The sequence below is a fragment of the Labeo rohita genome, chromosome 17 (genome assembly GCF_022985175.1).
Source record: "Labeo rohita strain BAU-BD-2019 chromosome 17, IGBB_LRoh.1.0, whole genome shotgun sequence".
Lineage (NCBI taxonomy): Eukaryota > Metazoa > Chordata > Actinopteri > Cypriniformes > Cyprinidae > Labeo > Labeo rohita.
This window is the reverse complement of record NC_066885.1, coordinates 10,266,683-10,285,763: the sequence shown is the minus strand read 5'-3', so window position 1 is coordinate 10,285,763 and position 19,081 is coordinate 10,266,683. Positions and strand designations below refer to the sequence as shown.

At 34.8% G+C, this 19,081-nt stretch overlaps 1 protein-coding gene across 1 annotated transcript in view; it reads left to right on the top strand.

Moving 5' to 3' along the window:
* The window catches only part of nrxn3a (neurexin 3a), a 350,535-nt gene that overhangs the window by 280,772 nt on the left and 50,682 nt on the right, over window positions 1-19,081 (top strand). Inside the window, 1 exon segment of the mRNA XM_051132863.1 lies at window positions 10,636-10,807. Within this exon segment, the coding sequence (XP_050988820.1) occupies window positions 10,636-10,807 (172 nt within the window).

Below are 19,081 nucleotides of genomic sequence, written 5' to 3'. Positions count from 1 at the left end.
AACCGAGGCAGTTTTATTCCTAATAAGAACATTTATTGTTGTCAGCCACTTTATCGTTGTAAATACACAGTTAGAACAGTTAACACTGCACTTGCAGTTAACACTGCACAGCGCTTACAAACAGGTAAATAAAAAAATTAAATAATGATTAAATTAAAATGTGTTGTACCTAAAAGTTCAATAAAAACTGTAAACTATATATAATAAAAAATAAAATCTTTACTCAAATAAAGATGAACTTAAATTGTATTGCGTTTTAACATTAATTTTAATTTAGTGATTCCTCTGCATACCACTTCAGGGAGCCTGAGTACCAGTCGTACTCGTACCACACTTTGAGAACCATTGCTTTAAATGAAGCAACTCAACATTCCTTCATTACTAGTTTTAAAGTGACATTTTCAAATTAGTAACTGATGCTTGGGCTCAGATGTTAAACTGTGAACTTGAGATTCGAATCTGTGGCGGAAGAAAGTAGATTGCACAAATGAGGGTTTTAAAGATGTTGTTTCTTATGTATTTACACACAGCATCTAACTGTTGCATGAATGCAATATCAGATTTAATATTGCTATTTGATATTGATATCATACATTATATTATAACACATTTTGCACATTTGATATTCAAAAAAGTGTGAAAAGCCACTGTTAACACTCAGCTTAGTCCAAAAAATCATTATGGACTGCAGTGTTTACCAGATCTGCAATAAACAAGTTACTTCTGTAAATGATAGGGTGTTGTCGGGGGGCTTTTATACAAAACACATTCAGAAGTGTGATTGCTTCTGTTAAATGCACGTTCTTTCAAACGCTAAAAACATTCTAATCCGCATGTTTGGTACTGATAATTGCACTGAAATGCAAGTAAACAATTAATGCATTTCATAAAAAGATATAAACACCTCTCTGTCCTCATTCATTTGTGCCATTTATAAAGGTGATAATGATTTTATTTCCTTAGAAATGCTCTCTCATCAAGGACACACTCATGACGTCAAAACTACACACACACAAGTTCACACGAAATTAGTCATAAATTGTCATCTTTTCATGCACACCGCTGTGCACGCATCTGATCATATTCATGTTAACTAGATGAGGTACAGCGTTCATTCAGAAATGACAGATGTCTTTTGTGAGTGAAACATGTCAGATCAAACTCTGTGTTGTTTCACTTGTCGAATGTGGCAGCTGCAGTAACCATGGAAACAACTGCTTGGGGGTGACGGGGGTTAGAGCAAAACAGGCAGCATATCTCTTGTCTTTTCCAAGTCTGCTTTGAAAACCCAACTGTCTCTGAAACTGCCTAACTAAGCTTTATGTTGTAAACATCGTCAAAGAGTGGGATTCCTTTCAGCCCACCATTTGGGCTCCAAAGCCTGAACCCTTGATCACACGGCACCTCTGCTTGTTAGGGTGGGAACATGTGCGAGAATAGAGGCAGGTCACACATGGAATACATGCAGTCACTTACCTGCCTTACATGGAGCAGCATGTTGAGATATAACCCTGTTGACCTGATCCCCCTCTCATCATCTCTGGAGAATTTTTATGTCACTTGAGATGCAATGCCACCCTTGTATGTTGCTTTTCCAGCAGTACTTGTTCTCCTTAAAAGATAAAAATAAAAGTTAATAAAGAGCTTTAACCCTGCTGAAAAACAAACAAACAAAAAAACAGCTAAAACCAGCCTGGCCAGGCTGGGAGACCAGCTACTTCCAGCTTAAACCAGCTAAGACCAGCCAACCAGCTTAGGCTGGTTTTAGCTGTTTGTTTGTTTGTTTCAGCAGGGAAGCTAATGAACCTATCTAATCAATTATGAATTACAGGATTGCATAAGGTGTTACAGTTCAAAAGATAGAGCTTTTAATTATGCTTATGCTAATCCGGACTGCATTTTAGGCCTGTCACGATTCCTTGAATCAATTTGAGTACTCTGTTTAAAAAAAAAATCTACTGCAATTTGCCCTTGTCGATGTGCAAAATATCGGAAGTGGCGCATTCCACAGATGAGAATCCATAAAACGGATTATTGGACAATTTTCCAAGGTTGGATATTATATTAAACCCATTTAAAATCATTATAAAGCATAATGCTATTGTGAATTCACAAATGCTGCGATTCAATTAAATAATTATATGCATTGCGGTGTGCATGCGTGTAGGTTACGTACGTGCCTCTCAGAGCGGTGTCGTTTACAGTAAATGCTTCTCCACACTATTTCCATCTCTGCATATTATAACGTTCATCTGGGGACGCAACGTGCAACATTTCATCAGATTTGTAAGGTAAATCATTTTTAAACATACGCAAACACAGGAGAATACATCATTCTGTTTCTCAATGCTAACTGTTCACCGTGATTTCAAAATAAATGCTCAAGTCCTCACTGCAAGTTTACACGTTTTGTTGTCCACATATTCAAGAAATTACAGCGGCTGTAGCATTTCTGTCGTAAAGAAATGGCCAAATAATTAAGATTAAGTGGACATTTGAATTAACTGTTGTTTGGTCAATATTAAACAAGGATTAGATCGCGTGTTAAAGTGTAAAAACCATCAGGCCGATTGTTGCAGTTATTTGTTGTTTACACAATGTACGTTAGTTCTGTTGTTTATAATGCATTAACGTTAGGTATTTTCAGTTTTGTTCAGTAAAACTATATGACTGCTTGCTTTTGATACTTTATTTGAACCAATTATCATTGCCTCATTGCTAAATATATGTATTTTAAGTCATTTTAAAGGCTATTGTTAGCTTATGTCTATTTTTTAACCTAAAAAAAGAATCATCAGATTACTCAATTAGTCGTCAGAATAATCATCTGATTAATCGATTACCAAAATAATTGTTAGTAACAGCCCTACTGCTATTTTTTTTAATCAAAAATACAATAAAAACAGTAATATTATGTAATATATTGTTTTTTTTAATATATTTTAAAAATGTAATTTATTCCTGTGCTGTTAAAGCTGAATTTTAAGTTTTCAGTGTCACATGATCCTTCAGAAATCATTCTGCTTATTTGCTGCTCAAGTAACATTTCTTATTGTCAAAAACAGGTGTGCTGCATATTTTTGTGCAAATCTTGATACTTTTTTCATGATTCTTTGTGAAAGGAAAATTGAAAAGAACAGCATTTATTTAAAATAAATGTTTGTAACATTACTGTAAGTTTTGTTTAATGCATCCTTGCATTAAAAAAATAAAAGTAATTTCTTTTAAAAAAAAAATTTAATTATTGTATATAGTAATATTAAGTGTGTTTAAAATATTTCATGAATTACTTATCAGTTATGTAATTGCATCAAAAAATTGGACTTGAGAAGAATGTAAAACTTCACAGATGTTTGCATTTCTAATCTTCAGTGTTCATATTCGTATGAATGGGAGTCAATCTTAATACAGTGACTCATTCATAAAGATTGTTTAATTTGTGAATGAATCTGTGGTTTTGACAGACACTGTATCCATTGGTGTAACTTGCAATAAGAGTCACTGAAAAATTCCCACCACTAATGGTCTAAATTGACAGGTTCATATATGTGTGTGGAGAAGATGAATGGGATTTTTTACTTCCAGAACTAGAATGTTCCACTCAATTCTGATGATTTTCTTGTTGAAATTCTACTTTATGGTTTTCCTGTCAGTTTACGCTCAAAGCTAAATGCCCATCCTGCATCTCATTAGCATATATTTTTTTTATTTGTGATTTGAATTAGTGGCTCGGAAGTATGAGTTGTGTTTTTAACGAGATGTAGCCCACATAATCGGATTGCCCCCTCCGGGTAATGGTGATCTAATTACCAATAAAGTGTAACGAACCATCAGAGTGTAGATGATTTTGTGACGGCTTGACTTTCTTCTTCAGTTTTCCAGTTGCACTGGAGAGAAGACGCAGTGGCGCGTGCCGTTTCGGCACGTTTTGCGCCACACTTCCCCCTGAAATAAGCTCCTTCTCATTCTGTTGACAAAGCAAATTAGAAAATTGGAAAGAAAATCACATCTCTCAGCTTTGCTTTGGTCTGCAGAACGGATCTTCGTGAATAACATCTAGTAGACGTCGACTAAAGGTGGAGTACTTTATAATGTCGCAGAGGGCTGTTTAGATAACATTTTGACCGATCAGCATCAGGCGCCGACGAAACACGAATGTCTTTGTCTTGTGACCTCCCTGAGGATGTGGCTACTCATATTCTGCTCACATGACAGATCATACTCAATGTGATAAGCAGGTGCCTTCCATTTATTTGTGTTTTTTTAAAGATCTGCAACGAGCGTCTGATCCTCTTGACTTCGCATAGCATCTTTTATATGTCCTGTATATTAATATTTATACACTCAAGGTCTGCGTGCATAACGGAAAGATGAAAAATTCTACTAGACGGTCCTGTAAAGTGCTTTGCATTGTACTCTTTGGTTTGTTACCTGTAGACCATAAATCATTATCTGAATGTGTCTCACATCCAAGTGTTTGGGACCTTCATCATTTTTTCTTTTTTGTTTTAAAACGCAAGAAACAGAGCAGCGCTGTCCTTGAAACACACCGCAATATGAACCACCGAAGGCCGCTCAGTCTCAAACTCACCGTGCTTTTTTTTTCCTATTCAATCGTGTTTGTACTTTTGAAAGAAACTCTGACTCCGTTTACTGTCAGCAAACTTGTTTCAAATAAGTTCTTCCCCTACGTTGTTTTCCGTTAGCCATATAAGAGTGTCGATGTAGCAAGTTCTGGGTAGATTAAGTATTGTCTGGCAGCTGTCTGTGTTTTGTGGACCCGATAGCCTTGGCAGGCAAATCAGCAGCTAGCAGTGAATTAAAGAGCGCTTTCTGCCTCATCAACATGTTTGATATCTCCATAAACTACTGTGGAAACACAGCAGCTCTTCAACGCAGATGTCCCACGGACACCAGGCTCCCTCGAGATTTCGCCTGTATCAGCAAACCTAATTGAAAGGCTGTGGGAAATTGAAAATCTTCTGTCGGTTGTTTAAGTAGCAGTGAGCGACTTGAAGGACTAATTGTAGATGGTTTTTTTGAGTGCAGTTGTTCCTCGACTGTTGTTTAAAGGCGTTTTTAGATCTCGTGGTTATGAGTAAGCTTTCATTCGGTTTAATAAAGCGTTTGCAAGTGTCAAGCTGCTGAAACTTCTCCCTCCACGCTGGTCTAATTAGTGCGATAAACAAAACATCATAAACAACATACTTTGCTTTCTCCGTAATCTAAAGCAAAAGCGCCTTTATTATACTATAAATGCTGTAATAATGCAACAAAGACTCAAACCCATCTTGTTTCCCAATTAGCATTATGTAGTTTGATCATTGTTGCAAATGCGTGTCCTTTTTGTTTACTTGCTAATTTTCCATTAAACGTATCCCACAGCTATAAGCGCAGAGTTTTTAGTCTTAAACAACACAGATTAAATTGAAAGTAATGAAGTTGTTCCGAAAAAGATCCCACACTATTTAGCGGCGGACTTGAAAATATCGACTCTTATATTGATGAAACAATCAGCTACGAAAAATTGTCACTTCCATTTTCTCTTTACTACCAATTGAGGAGCATCTCGCCTTATCAGCTCTGCACAGACGGGCACTCACAGGGAGAGAAGGTTCATCTTTTAGCCACTTATCAATTTGTCCAGGTGATACAGTGGGGCAAACCTCTTTGCTCCTCACACACAGCAGAGGAGAGCAAGAACAGCACAATTGATGACTGTAATGATTGGAGTTTGCATTCTGGGGCAGGACTCTAACTGTCTGGCTATCCGGAGAGTGTGTCGCAGAATACAAATAAGGCCACGTTTGCTTTGTTCCTACTGCTGTTTATTCATTACTTGCAATTTTTTAGTTGTTTATTTTTTCCTGAAAGGCATATTAGAATGGCGCATTATAATATTTTGATGGAGGTTAACAGCAAAGCAAATGAAGTGGCCCATGGAATAAAAGAGGGATTCAGTTATGAAAGATGTGGATTGGGGTTTTAGCAGTAGAGATTGTTTGCCCTAACTTTAATGGATCATCATCCAACATGCTAGAGACAATGTCCAATAAAATGAAGAGTAATGAATAAATTTGGTCTTTTTAATATTTTCAGACTCGTGGAGGCTGTTTATACACTTTTAATATAAAGATTTAATTTAAGCCTCAATTGTTTGCACAAAGGACCAGGGTTTTTTGCCATTTTTTTTGGTCTAATTTTATTTGTTTAGCTTTTCTGCTTGCAAAATCATTATGTGGTCCATTGTTTCAAACGCATTCTGGCAATCAGTGTTTTTGGTTTTTTTTTTGGTTTTTTTTGCATGTCCTATTCCACTAAATACACAATGAGTAATTGGACGTGTCAATCATTTTGCCTGCAGCAGAGTTGTATATTTGACTGGCCAATTTTGAATAATGTCCTAAAAACATCATCCAGAAATGTTTAAGTGGCATTCAGCCTTGTATTCAAAATTCGGAATAATTTTAATTAATTAAATAAAAAATTGTGGGAGGTTTGGAAATTGTATTAAAGAAATAAGTCGACTGGAATTTTTGTAAAATGAATAAAACTAAAACCATGATTAAAACATTTTTAAAAAATTTTTTTTAAGATTATAAAATGAATATTAGCATAACCATCATGCATGAACCCATTTTGGTGTCATGAAACAAGAAAAACATAAAATCTATGCATGGCTATCATTATTTTTCATTGGTTATTTCAGGTGAAATTAAGTTAACCTCCAAAAAACTTTAATGATTCATTATAATAATAATGATTTATTTAAATTATTAGTTTTTGCCTTGAAACATTTTTTTTAAATAATGAGGAAGTTTATTCAAGGAAAGGGTTTATTACACTCTTAAAAATAAAGGCGCTTTAAAAGGTTCTTCTATGGCATCGCTGTAAAGAACCTTTTAAAGCACCTTTATTTATATCTTTCATTTTTATATTATAAAATTAATAAAAAAAAAAAAAGGTTTGACTATGCATATATTTCATCCCCCCCTCAGTTATTTCAGGTGAAATTGAGCAACCCAAAAAACTGTAATGTTTCATTGTAATAATAATGATTCATTCAAAACATTTGTTTTTACCTTGAAACATTATTTAAAAATAATGATGAAGTGTATTCAAGGAAAGGGTTTATTACTGCATTTCAAGTCATTCATTTTCTGTTTCTTTCTTTTTCTTTCTTTCTTTCTTTCTTTCTTTCTTTCTTTCTTTCTTTCTTTCTCTCTCTCTCTCTCTCTCTCTCTCTCTCTCTCTCTCTCTCTCTCTCTCTCTCTCTTTCTTTCTTTCTTTCTTTCTTTTTTTCATTCTTTAATTTTGAGATTATAAAATTAATATTAGCATAACCAACATGCATGAACCCATTTTGGTGCAATGAAACAAGAAAATCATTAAAAAAAAAAATAATAATAATAATAATAATAATAATATTTTTTACCCATGGCTATTTCAGGTGAAATTAAGTTACCCAAACAACTTTAATGATTCATTATAATAATAATAATGAATAATAATAATAATAATAATAATGAAGTGTATTCAAGGAAAGGGTTTATTACTGCATTTTAGGTCATTCATTTCCTATTTTTCTTTCATTGTTTCTTTGTTTCTTTCTTTTTTAAAAAAAAAAAAAGTCTGAAACCAACAAAAATAAAAAGATAACATTTCTTCTTTTCATTGATCTTGGCCATATTTATTTGTCATTGACCCCTAATAAAAATGGCACAGAGCGTATTCTGTATTCGCTCACTCTTTCAGTATGCAGCGCTGACACGACGCTCGATATAGTGTGTGTGTGCATGACAGACTATTTCCTTTCATGTATCACTTGCTCAAAAACCAAGAGTTTATTCGTCCTTTTACCCTCCTGGATACAAAAGTGTTGCAGTATTGGAATTGGAATGTGGAAGGGGGATGAGATGGATGTAAGAAAGAGAGTGCAAGCGAGAGACACTTATAAACTCTTTGATGCTAAATGTAAAAGAGTGTTTCTGTGATCAAACAAGTAATACAGCAGCAAGAGGCTTTCACAAGCGAAAAGTGGCAGGGCGGTTAGATATTTCACAGTGCTGTGCTTGTATGAATGTGTACGTCTGTGGAAACAGATTTAGCAAATTGCCCTTTATGTGTTTTGACTCATTTTTGTCTCATTAATATTTTACAAGAGGGCAGAGATATGTTTTCTGTAGCTTTTCATGCAGGAAGAAAGGCAGGGTTACAGTAACGTACAATCCTCCTTCCTCTATAAAGACGGTCTCAAGGGACTTGAAGTATCACTGAACACAAACACTTTATTAAAACCGTACCACACGCTGACAAACTTACGAATATCTATCCATTGAATACATAAATAAATAAACGCATGTAATATAGCCATAAGCTACAAGAGGCCATTTACTATGGTTAAAGGAGGCATGAAGCGGAACATAAAGAAATCAATTATTTGTACCAGAGTGTAATAGAATGGAGCAAAATTATGTTTGACTTAAAACAGTGTTTTCAAATGTGCCACTCATAGTTTGAGATGCTAAACGGTGAGATGTGACCCTGGACCACAAACCAGTCATAAGAGTCAGTTTTTTGTATAAACAAGCCATCATTTCCATTGATGTATTGTTTGTTAGGATTAGGCCGAGATATGACAATTTGAAAATCTGAGGGTGCCAAAAATCGAAATATTGAGAAAATCACCTTTAAAGTTGTCCAAATGAAGCATATTAAGTTTTGATATATTTACGGTAGGAAATCTTCATGGAACATGATCTTTACTTACTATCCTAATTATTTTGGGCATAAAAGAAAAATACAATGTATTGTTGGCTATTGCTACAAATATATCTGTGCTACTTATGACTGGTTTTGTGGTCCAGGGTCACATGTGTAATCATTCAATTACTTATATTAATCTTGAAAAAAAAAAATCTGTTTTTTGCTTCAAACAAGCAAAATAATCTGCCAGTGGGGTAAGCAAATAATCTTGTTTTCTGCTTGAAATAAGATTATTTTGCTTGCCCCATTGCCAGATTATTTTGCTTGTTCTAAGCAAAAACTCACTTAAATTTGATGTCTAAATCTCGGCGCAGTGCCCACAAGTCTATTGCCGCAGACAATACTCTACAATATTAACTGCAATTTTAAAATTAACCTAAGATGTTTTCTTAATATTTGAGGTTCAAAATTGCTATTAACATTTTACTATGCACGTTACAATTTATCTGTTTTTCGAAAATACAGTAACCGGTAATATTGTGAAATATTTTTACTATTTAGAACAACTGTTTCCTATTTTGATATGATTGAAAATATAATTTATTCCTGTGATGGCAAGCCTAAATTGGCATGTGATCCTTCAGGAATCATTCCATATGCTGATTTCTTAGTATTATGTTCAAAACAGTTGTGCTGGTACATATTTTTGTGGAAACCCATTTTTTCATTTTTCTCTGATTAATGGAAAGTTCAAAATAATAACATTTATTTAAAATATACATTTTTGTAGTCATTTAAATGTCTTTACTTTTACTTTTGATCAATGTAATGCAGCCTTGCTGAATAAAAGTATTAATTTCTTTTAAAAAAATAGTGTAGTGTACATCATTGGGGTCTCAGGGACACCAGACAAGTGAATATCAATAAAACACAAGGGTTAATTAAAAACATAAACAGTATTCCAGCCTTTGGGAAAGTCTTCCAAATGAACTTGAGAGGACTGGCCCAGATTTCTCTCACGGAGATCTTTCTGTGATAAACGCACTCTGTGGTGATAAACATCTCCCTTGATACAATTTATCATCTGTCGTCATTTTCCATGCTGCAAGAGATAAGAACAACACCAGATTCGGTTTAACATACCCATAAAATATATCCATGTAACCCAGAGGGCTCAGGAGGGGGGTAGAGAGAGTGCATTAGAGAGGATGAAACGGTTGCAGAAAAAGAAAAACAGAAAATGCTGATTTAGTCAGTCTGAGCAGCTGACAAGAGCCCAAAACCCTTTAAAACTACCAAACCAGCTTAGGCTGGCTTCCAGCAGACACTTTCAAAACACATAGTTAATTCATGACATTGACGCTGGATAAAACATTTCCTCAATGTTTCCTTCTTCACCGATGTTCATTGAGGCTGTGCTAATTAATTTATAGTGGGAATCTTTGCAGCTACATTTGCACACACCCTCTTGGATCCACGAAGGCAAACACCGCACACCTTCCTGTTCCATTAATCATTCTTATCTCTTTCTCTGTTTTAGCTAATGCTATTGATTTAGTCCACTTTCACTGCATTATGTAAATCAATGAGCCTGATTCTTCACCTCCAAAGACGGGGGGTGCTAATGGCTGATGAATACTTTTCATCAAGCGGACAAGTTTATCAGGGGTCACTAATGCTAATAGATTATTCAGGATCCTGCAAGAACAAAAGCAAAGCAAGAGGTGACAGATTTCAAGGGCAAATGCGTCATTAAAAATTAATCATAACAGAATAAATGCATCTCTCCATTGTGTATCTTGAGGCGAATACAGGAAAAGGTGCATCTGAATGGCAAAAAGTCATGTAATTTTCCTGAATTCGTCGCATGTTTTTGTTGTTCTTGTAGATGACGTGGACAAACCTGATATTTTTGCTCATCCTTTTTAGGAGCAAGGCAAAATTGGAGTCACATTCAACATAGGAACGTCTGACATCACTGTTCAGGAGAGCAGCACCGCTGTAAATGACGGCAAGTACCATGTAGTGCGCTTCACCCGAAATGGGGGCAATGCTACACTTCAGGTGGACAACTGGGCCATCAATGAGTACTTCCCCTCAGGTAAGACCTCTCACCGACCGCTTCAACCTTTGGCTTCTGACTTCAAGAAGATGTATGGACAATGCGCAGAACTGGACAGCAACTGCTTTCGAGCTATTTCTAAAGTCACTTTGTCTCCCCAGTGACTGTGCAGTGTACTTTCATTTAGGAACATCCTGTGAGCCTCAGTCACAACGGAACCGACAAACGGTACATTCGTAGCCTCTCCTATTTTCCTAAATTGCATTTAATTGTCAATTAGATGTTTTTTTGTTCTTCCATGGCTGAAAAACAATGGCATTTTGTTTTGGCGCACTGCTATGTGGGTTTCTGTGGAAACCATTGGATGCAGTGTAGAAGCTGATAACAAGTATGTGACATTATGAAATTTTCATTAGCATTCCTCCTATTATTATGTGAGAAGAGACATAACACTAGATTTGTGCGAAAGAAAATATTATATTACCGTATCAAAAATACATGACATTTATTTATTATTGTGAAATATTATTGCAATTTTAATATATGTGACCCTGGACCACAAAACCAGTCATAAGGGTCAGCTAAAAGCTGAAAGCTTTTCATTGATGTGTGGTTTGTTAGGATTAGACAATATTTGGCCGAGATACGACTATTTGAAAATCTGGTATCTGAGGGTGCAAAAAAATCTAAATACTGAGAAAATCATCTTTAAAGTTGTCCAAATTAAGTTCTTAGCAATGCATATTACTAATCAAAAATTAAGTTTTGATATATTTATGGTAGGAAATTTACAAAATATCTTCATGGAATATGATCTTTACTTAAAATCCTAATGATTTCTAATGATTTCTCTAATTTTGATCCATACGATGTATAGTGGGCTACACTGTAAAAAACTATTTGTTGAGTCAACTTAAAATAATTTGTAACCTGGCTGCCTTAAAATTTTAAGTTCAGTCAACTCAAAAAAAGTTTATTCAACTTGAAATGTTAAATTATACTAAGTGACAACTTAGATATTTAAGTTGAATCAACTTAAAATTTTAAGGCAGCTGGGTTACTTACCCATCTGTTAAGTTTAGCAAACACAAATATCTCAGTTGTTACTTAGTACAACTTAACATTTAACATTTCATAATTCATAAGTGTCATAAGTTGAATAAACTTATTTTAGTTGACTGAACTTAAAATTTTAAGGCAGCAGGGTAACAAATTATTTTAAGATGACTCAACAAATTGTGTTTTGTTATTTTTTACACTGTATTGCTGCAAATATACCTGTTTTGTGGTCCAGGGCCACATATTTTAAATTGCGATTTATTCCAAATCTCAATTTCCAGCATCGTTACCCTAGACTTCAGAGTCACATGATAATTCAGAAATCATTTCAACATGCTGATTTAATGCTCAAGAAGCATTTCTTAAAATTTAGTGGAATTACTTTTTTTTTTTTTTTCAGGGAAAAAAGGTTTGAAAGTTTGAAAAAGTAACAGTTTTTGAAATAGAAATCTTTTTGTAACAATATAAATGTATTTACGGTCATTTTGACCATTTTAATGCATCCTTGATTAATAAAAGTATCTTCAGAGTGACCCCAGCAGTAGCGTAGATATAATCTGGTATTATATCTCTTCTCATTTTTTTTTTTTTTGTTTTTTTATTATTATTTTTAAATGACTTCTAATAAATTAGTTAAAGTATAAAAGGAAAATCATGTACTAGCAACATCCCTTGAAGGCAAGTTAGTTCACTTGTTGGCCATCTTAGTACCGCCCCAGGCTGCTATTTTCTAGGCATGTAAGTACAGCTCTTACCAAATGAAAAGGGAACGACTGTAATTACCAAACATTACATTTCAACATGTCAAATCAGCTGTATACATCAAAATGCCATATTTTCACATTCACTGTGGAACAAAATGCTTGATGAAGAAATGCTTCTTCTCAGACGCACTCCTAATGAAAAGAATTGACATCTTTCCATTTTACATTTTTTTCCCTATCTAGTATTACATCCCTTCTCAGTTAAAAGCAAGAGTAAAAGTGGAAATCATGTACTAGCCAGTTCCTTTAAGCTCACATTTTACTCCATTCAGCATGATTGGATAAATTGGGGAAGGTCGAGAAGTCTAAAACCTCTAAGGTTGTCATGACTTCATATATAAAAATCAAGATTAGTATAAAAATCATTGAAAGGGAAGCCGCCAGAGTGAATTACTTGGATAGCGTTAGAGTAATGCGCTATCGGTTGGATCTTTTCTATAATGCAGGTGCACGGAGTACTGTTAGTGGACGAATTTCATTTTGTGGGAGAGATTAGACATCCTCAGCTGGGTCACACACAAAACACGTTTTGTTGAGCATTATCGTTATTGAGCAAACATTTCCAATTCTTAACTTTTGCACTATTTCAAGAACATGCCTTTGCAAATCAAACGTAGAGTAATTTGTCTTGCGTGTCCGTTTTTTCCTATTTGAGCATCTAAGGGCATGAGTTTGTGTTCCTGTCGGCGCTGAATAAACCCATTTCATGTGGCCAACTCTACTAATGCACCCATTTATCAGTCTGCCATCTACATGAATGATATTAGGCATGACAAATATATGCAGTGGCGTGTTGCCGCGCTGTTCATATGGATACATTATACAGAAGTCAGCGCCTGCCTGTTTTAGGTCTGAAGTTTCATTTTTGCCAACATGGGCATTTGCGGCAAACTCACATAAGGGCTGGGGAAATACATCACTGAGATTTATAGGTGGCATGGTGGTACAACACTTCTATATAAATGTCAGCAAAATTTACTTTCTCTGCCAAAGTTTCAACATGATAATAAAATATTTATATATTCAGATGGCCACCTGCGAATAGAATATGATTATGCTTGAAGACAGATGTCCCCTCATGGCAGGCTGCTCTTTGCTTTGGCACCGGTTTCATTGTAATGTTTGATTTCTCAATTCGATCTTGTCAAGACGTTGATGAAGAAATATATTCCGAGGATTTGGTCTCTTTGACGGAGCTGCGGTCCTTGAGCGATATTGCGAGTTTTTGGTGCGCTGCCATGCTATCCTTTATTTAATTTACAGACTAAATGAAGCAGGTTCTTGAAGACCCATGGAGAGCGCTGAACCGCGCTCAACATCTGTGCTTTATTTTCTTAATGCGTCAAAGAACTAATGCCTAATAGTTTCGGCACATTGGTTCCAGAGCTGTGCTTTTGCCAAGTTATTATACCTTACCTTGCTGCGCTAAGCACATACAAATAGCAAGGGCAAGTTAGCTCGTTGCGTCTTTCAAGCACACTGCCTATTTGTCTCCCATGGGTCCCGAGAGGTCAAGCAGAGATGTCTACAGGGCCACAAGCGCGGTCACCTAAAGCTTATGACTGTCATTACAACGTAACCCGAGGCCATGTGCAGAATACTCACTTTGAAAATAAATTGTGCTGTGCTTGTCCATTCATTTTACTAGAAATACTGAGCCAAGTGCCGCCACATGTCCTAATACAATTCGCACACCCTCCGGTAACGGCTAACAAATATGAGTAAGCATAAGACGTATTTCTTTTGCTAGTATTGCTCGTCGGTTGTAAGCAGGGAGGCCTGCTATTTTGGCTGGATTTGCTTGGATTTTCCAGAAAATGCTGAAGGGAAATGCAACAATGTCTATTATTTAGGCTGCGGTTGGCAATCTGAAGTTGAAAATCAGCACAATCTTCTCTCATTCCCTTCACTTTACCATATAATGGACTTATGGAGTGGAGATGTAGTTTTCTAACTTACTGCAAGAGCCAGATAAGCAACTTCTTTTCAAGGAACTGTACCTTGGACTAACAACTGCAAGCTGTAAGACGTTATACTTAGAAAACCGCAGATACTAAGTCTTGTGAGGAATTATCTCACGTTGTCACTGATATGCTAACCGCATTCAAACACAAAGAGTATCGAATAGTGTTGCTCAAGATCTGTTTTAACCCTTTACAACAGGCGTTTAGAGCGTTTTGAGAATTCTCATTAAAATACAGCTGTTCAATTCAGAGGAGAGTCGAAGATAATGGTTTTCAGCAAGTTCCACCAGTTCAGTGCTGGCAGCATGACACCTCGCTGACGCTGTCATCGCGCTTAATTTACAATATAATAGATTTAATGAGTTTTTGCATTTAGAGGGTATTTTAAAGGGTAATAAATAGGAGGAGGATTAATTCCTCGAACGAATCTCATCCTTCACACAGTGAACTTCTCAAGTAGCTTGGGTGATATCCAAAGAGATTTGTAGTTTAGTCCTTTGATTCCATCTCTGCTATCCAGCCTCAGGTAAGATAAGGTCTTAAGCCTGATTGTTCTACTGTGGATCTTTCATATTTTATGTTATATATTAGAGGAGCCACAACACTGATCATCTGATATTAAGGATGTTTAAAGTGATCAGTATTGGTTATTGAATATTGGATGTTAAATATTAAATAATTACATTTCCATGCCCAATTACACTGCCCTCCGAAAGTTTGAAAACGCTTTAGAAAAGTGGGGTTTTGGACAATATTGGCATGTATCCTTTTTAATTTGTGATAATTTTGCACTGATAAGGGACAACACAACCTACGTACAGTTTATACATAGAAAAAAATTTTGATTTATCAAAATATCCACCATTAGCAGCTATCACAGCTCTATATAACCTGGGCCTAAATTCATTGTATTCTAAACTTAACTGGCAATCAACTGTTGAAGCTATTAAGGCAGGGGTGCCCAACCCTGTTCCTGGAGATCGACTTTCCTGCAGAGTTTAGTTCCAACCCTAATCAAACACACCTGTCTGTAATTATCAAGTGCTCCTTGAGATCCTAATTAGCTGGTTCAGGTGTGTTTGGTCAGGGTTGGAGCTGAACTCTACAGGAAAGTCGATCTCCAGGACCATGGTTGAGCACCCCTGTAAGGTGTGCTGACCCAAAAATCCTTTAAAAACCTGGGCCAGGTTTAAACCAGTAATCAGGCATCACAGCTGAGAAAGGGGCATGTCTGACTTTGACATGTATATATTGCCATTATTATGTAATCAAAATGAAAATTATTATTGCTGGTCTTCAATGATAATGTCAAGTTACTTTAATGTATTTGCACCAAAAAATGATAAGGATTTATGCTGATATTGTCCAAAACCACACTTTGGCAGGGGTGTTTTCAAACTTTTGGAGGGCAGTTTACTTTTTTTTTTTAGATCTACATTACCTTTGCTATCATCTGGTACTCACTCAGTCTTTTTAATTTAATAATCTGTAATAAAATAAATAAAAAAATAAATAAATTTTATATGCTTTCATTGTATTAACAACTGTTTGTTTTATTAATTATAATCTTTCTTTACACATTTGTAGACATTTTACATTTATTTCAGATATTTTTACATATATTTCTTTATATTTTTACACTATACTATCTTTGCTATCATCTGACACTCACTCAAGCTTTAAAAACACAAATAATTTAATAATTTTTCAAAAATAATAATCTGTAATAAAACAAATAAAACACTTATGTAATTTTATACGCTTACATTGTATTAACAATTAATTATTATTATGTATTAACTTTTCTCAGAATTGTGAGATATAAACTCACAGTTGCAAGTTATGAAGTCAGTATTGCGTGATATAAACTCACAATTGTGAGAAAAAAACCCTCAGAATTGAAACTCACAATTCTGACTTTTTTCTCAGAAATCGTGACTTTCTCACAGTTGTGACTTTTTTTCTTCTAGGAATTGTGATTGCGGGTTATTAAGTCAGAATTGTGAAATATAAACTTGCAATTCTGAGAATATATCAGTCTTTTTTCCCCTCAGAATTGGACAGTAATTCGCAATTGCGAGTTTATGTCTCTCAATTCTGAGAAAAATGTAACAATTGCAAGTTATCTTGTAATTCTGAGAAATTAACTCGTAATTTTCTTTTTTTTCGCAAATGCAAGTTTGGATCTCGCAATTCTGACTTTATAACTTGTAATTACAAGTTTATATTTCACAATTTTGAGAAAAAAGTTACCTTTTTTAGTTTTTTATCCGGAAACTGGCTTCCATAGATATGCCTAGATTTTTTTAGTAGTATCAACAATGATAGTTTTTGATTTATTTTTAATGTTATTTCTTAATTTATGTAGTTATAAAAGTATATAATTTAAATATTGTCAACACTTTTTTGGTTAAACCAAGTAGAAAGGAAAAATAATGTGCATGCTAGAGGCGAAGGAAACTGAAAAATCACCTTTTCCTTACCAAAATAGAGCAAAAGCAAATGGAATCAGTCCAAATCTTTATCACTCTGTCCCACACACCCCTTGCAGTTTGGCAGGAAATGTCAGAGTGTGTCAATCAGACAGCAGCTTGACGCTATGTTCAAGAGACAAGCGTATTCGCGGGACAGGGTTGCGACAAGGAACACGAAGGGGATGTTATATCATTTTTGACACACGTGTGCACAATATGATGGCTCGTCGGTGTGTGTCCGTGTCCGGGTCTTTATGTGTGTGTGTTGAGAAGAAGATGACTTCTTTCTTTATGGCTGTGCAGAGGCTTTTTGATGTCCCTGTGGCTGCTTTGGCAGTTCCAGGACCCAGGCTGGGTAATAGCGAATGACAGCAGGGAAAATGGTAGACGATTATGTGCGATGGGCGCTGCTATTCTGCTATAGCACTGACAGTGGTTCAGACCGCCATACTTCAGTCAAATCACCGTATCATTTTTGTACCATCAGCGAGGTTGGTAGAGATATTCAGTTCTCTCATTTCCCATCTTTTGTCGCACACCCTGCTGGAAACTGTTAGTCCAGGTTCACTTCATTCACGGGGATGCTTTTGATTTACACTACTAAAATGTACTATTCTGACCTCACATTTGTTTTTGTTTTATTACAGATTGTATTTTTTTTTAATCTGCATTAATATTTCTTTATACATGTAACAAAGCTTATTTTGCATTGAAAGACCTGTTTGCATGTAAAAGAATGATTATGACTTAATTTATATCTTATTATATACTATATATTGGTGCAGCTTGCTGGTTAAACTGTATTGTAAATTTTTCTTAGTAAAGTTTATCGTTTTTTTTTTTTGTTTGTTTGTTTGTTTGTTTTGGGGGTTTTTTGTGCTGGAATGCTGGAATGTGGTGCAATGGTTCATTGTATTCATGTATTCATTTTTTTTTTTTTTTTTGGAATAGGGCAAGTTCATACTGTACAACTGCATTTGTTTTTCCACACTGTAAAAATCTTCTATAGGATTTATGAAAGCCCGTTTTCACCACCAAAGAATTTTTTTTTTTTTTTTTTTTTTTAAAAAAAGGTAATTATTTTTATCTAATTCTGACATTTTTCTTGCAACTGCGAGTTCCATTCTCGCAATTCTGACTCTTTTTCTCAGAATTTTGAGATATATACACGCAATTGCAAATTATACAGGCAAAATTGTGTGATATAAACTCACAATTGCGAGTTATAAAGTCAGAATTCTATTCTTCTGTTTTTTCTCACAAATGCGAGTTTATATCACACAATTTTAACTTTATTTCTTGCGGTTGTGAGTTTATATCCCACAATTCTGACTTTATAACTTGTAATTACGAGTTTAAATTTCATAGTTCTGAGAAAAAAAGTCAGAATTGCAGGTTTGTGTCATGCAATTTTGAGAGAAAAGTCAGAACTGTGAGTTGTAAACTCGCAATTGCCAGAAAAGTCAAATTAGTGAGATAAAAAGTCACAATTACCTTAGTTTTTTAAAATTCAGTGGCAGAAATGAGCGCTTTGAAATAGTTTTCATTCAGAGATTGCAGGTAAATTTCACAAATACGATGAAATGGTAACACATTGAATTAAACTTTAAATTTTGAAGTTAAAAAAAGAAAAAAGAAAAATTTATAAACATATAATCTTTATATGTAATATTATGTCTATATCTATAATATAATATTATGTCTATATGTAATATATGTCATATATGTCTAATGTCTTGGGTTTTATTTTAACACTTTAAAAAAAAAAATTTTTTACAGTGAAACACATAAACCTTCAATGATTATAATAAGACAACCTGAATAACCTGAATAAGATATTTTACATAAAAGATGTTTGCATATAGTCCACAAGAGAAAATAATCCCCTTGATTCTTAATACTGTGTTGTTACCTGAATGATTTAGTGTTTAGTGATAGATGTTCATGAGTCCCTTGTTGCCCACTGTTCTTCAGAAAAATCCTTCAGGTTCAACAAATTCTTTGGTTTTCCAACGCTTTTGTGTATTTGAACCCCTCTCAACAATGACTATA